This window comes from Mus caroli, chromosome 2 (genome assembly GCF_900094665.2).
Source record: "Mus caroli chromosome 2, CAROLI_EIJ_v1.1, whole genome shotgun sequence".
Taxonomy (NCBI): Eukaryota; Metazoa; Chordata; class Mammalia; order Rodentia; family Muridae; genus Mus; species Mus caroli.
The window spans coordinates 120,096,632-120,099,572 of NC_034571.1; the positions used below are offsets into that span (position 1 = coordinate 120,096,632).

The window sequence follows — 2,941 nt, forward strand, 5'->3', positions numbered from 1 at the left end:
TGGCCTCGAACTCAGAAATCCGCCTGCCTCTGCCTCCCAAGTGCTGGGATTAAAGGCGTGCGCCACCTCCGCCCGGCTGCTGCTAAGATTCTTAAGTTAAAAAAAAAAAAAAGAAGAAGAAGAAGAAGAAGAAACAATTTACTGTAAAGCTTCTTGTGTTAATAGCAAACATGGGAAGAGTAAGACCACTGACCCAAATCAGCATGGTTAAATTAATTCATGTATGAGGGCTCCCTCTCTCTAAGGTGGGGTTCCAGAGATCAGCCTTGGATGTGAGGAAGACAAGGCTTTTATAGGTCAGTGGTAGGGGGTTTCCAAATGGGGGATTTGGTGGGTAAAATGGGCCGGGTCACAGAGGCCCACTGTAAGCAGAACAAGTTAGGTTTACAAGGTCCCTAAAACAAAGGCACGGTTGCAAGGGTTGCAAGGGGGGCATAACAAGGTGGTCACAGGTGGCTGTATAGCCTTTTGAAATAGAGGTAGGGTTGCAAGATGGTTATACACAACTTTTTGAAACCAAGAAATGACTATGATTTTAGGAAGAGACAGTACAGAACTATTTGTGGTTAAGGTTATAGGTGGGGCATAGTTCAATCCTTGAGAAACAGGTTTAATCATAAAAAGGAGTGAACTGGCTTGTCTTTACTATCTATACGATGACTTTTAAGACTAAAATGGAGGCAGACTGATTCTTCACTTAAGGGGCGGCTATTATTTCCATCTTATAACTGGACAGAGAAGTTTTATTTATTTATTTATTTTTGAGACACACTGTTGCTCAGGCTGGCAATGCTCCTGCCTCAGCCTCTGGAGTGCTGGGATTACAGACATGAGCCACCCGGCCTGGCTTAGAATACTGATGTATCCTGAGACTCCATGTAGTAACCATTAGGTTACATACACGTGGCCAGACAGGTTTTGGGAAACCTGGTTACTCTCCTACCTTGTTGCCTCCTCCGAGTCAAGAGACTGCTCAGGCCTAACGCATTTTCAGAGAGCAACGGGTCATCCGCCCTCGAGTTCTCTGCAAGGTGTTCCTTGGCCCTAAGGATGGGCCACCGGTACTCTCTCGGAGCCGGAACCCAGAACCGCGTCCCTGCCGCAGATACTCAGGAGGGCTCCGGGAATCAGGGCAAGGGGACCAAGGAAGCTGCCCCTGGGCTGAGATAGGTGCGGGGTCACGCAGGGCGTGCACCGCCCTCCACCCAGCACAAGCCCGCCCCTCCTGGGAGTGTAGAGAACAGGGAAACAGGCGGGGCCTCTCAGCACAACGGAACGCCACCGCACCTGACCGTGCCTCTCCTCCGGACGGGGTGGGACGTCCCTAAATGGCTGCACCGCCGGGGTCCGAGGGTCACTCTCCAGGCGCCCTTGACAGGCCCTCCCGCCACGCCACCTAGCTTGCTAACAGGCAGCCCGGAGCAAGGGCGGAGGAGCACTTTGGCTTAGCCAATGAGCGCCCAGGGTTCTGAGATGCGTCCAATCAGAGTGCGGACAGGACAAACAGGTTAGGTTGCGCGCACTCGGCGCGAGAGGCGGACACGGGCGCACGGGGCCGCTTCTGCTGTGGCCTGGGACGGCCACCGCTCTGCTTCCCGCGCCCCGGCCGCGGGGGCCCCGCGAGTTCCCGCCGTACACACAGACGGGCGGGCCGTCGGGACCGAGAGGGCCTCGTGCAGAGGCGCTCTCCTCGGAAGCCACTCTACCTCAGCCGCTTCTGCAAAAAGGCATGAGGGACGGCTCCTGGCTTCTGGAGCGTGAGGTGGCCTCGGGGTCAACCCGTTAAGGGGACTGCGCGGACGGCCCGGCACGCCTTCCCCCAGCCCTTCCTCTCCCGGGCCCAGCGGCAGGCGCGGGAATCCACAGAGGCCGACATGTTCCCGAGGAGGCCGCCGGCCACCCTGGCCGCCTGGCTGGCGGGCGCGCGGGGCGGGGGCCTGCTGGCCGCGCTGGCCAATCAGTGCCGCTTCGTGACGGGCCTGCGCGTGCGGCGAGCGCAGCAGATCGCGCAGCTCTACGGCCGCCTGTATTCCGAGAGCTCGCGCTGCGCCCTGCTCGGACGCTTCTGGCGCCGGCTGCGCGGCCGCCCCGGCCATGCCTCTGTTTTGATGGCGGCGCTCTCCGGTGTTTTCGTATGGGACGAGGAGAGGATCCAGGAGGAGGAGTTGCAGAGGTGAGCCTCTTGGCTGCAGCTGGCGTTCCTGTTCGGTAGAGAGGGGTGGGCCTGGGCGGGAGGTTGGTGGGCACCTTGGGGCTTGAGCTGTTGACAGTGCCGGTTTGCACAGTGGTCTTTTGAGTACGATGCAGTAGATTGAACCCATTTTAGCACTCCGTGTTACTGCCCCCATGCCTGTTAAATCCACTTGTCAGGTTAAAAATAACCACAAGAGAGACGACTTCGAATGGGTAGTATGACACTAAAGAAAATATTCCAAAACCAAATTAGATATCTGAGGTATACAGGTGATTTTTCGGGTAATCAATGTACCCAGAAAAGTGCAAATTCAAAATAGGGCTTAAAATAAGCCCAAGGGTGTGTGTGATGTAGCATGCCATTTATAAAATGACTGCGATCCAGATGGAACTCGGGCTTTGCGCGGACAGCCCACTGTCATTGTGACTTGTGTCTTGGCACATTCAAGAAGCTGGGAGGGATCTTGTCTGTTTGCACAAAGCAGTGGCCTGGATATTCTAACCTGTAAGAGTTAGGTTAGGGTTTTGTTGTTGTTGTTGTTTTGTTTTGTTTTTGTTTGTTTTTTTTTTACTGCTTTAGAACTCTTCGAATACTGTACCATTAGGTTTTGTCTGTGGAAAAGCCCATTGGCATTGATTTATTTTTGTTAACCTGTAGTTCTGAGACTTTATATTTTTTAGATAATCTTAGAAGGAAAGTGCTTTTACATTACAATGTTTCTATATTCCTTTTAAACAGTCTCAAATT

At 53.7% G+C, this 2,941-nt stretch overlaps 1 protein-coding gene across 1 annotated transcript in view; it reads left to right on the forward strand.

Annotated features, from left to right (window-relative positions):
- The first annotated feature begins 1,510 nt into the window (after nt 1–1,510).
- Nucleotides 1,511–2,941, forward strand: part of Stard7 (StAR related lipid transfer domain containing 7) — a 28,698-nt gene continuing 27,267 nt past the window's right edge. Inside the window, exon 1 of the mRNA XM_021155481.2 lies at nt 1,511–2,173. Coding sequence (XP_021011140.1) covers nt 1,875–2,173 — 299 coding nt within the window. The 5' untranslated portion in view covers nt 1,511–1,874. The remainder of the gene's footprint in view (nt 2,174–2,941) is intronic.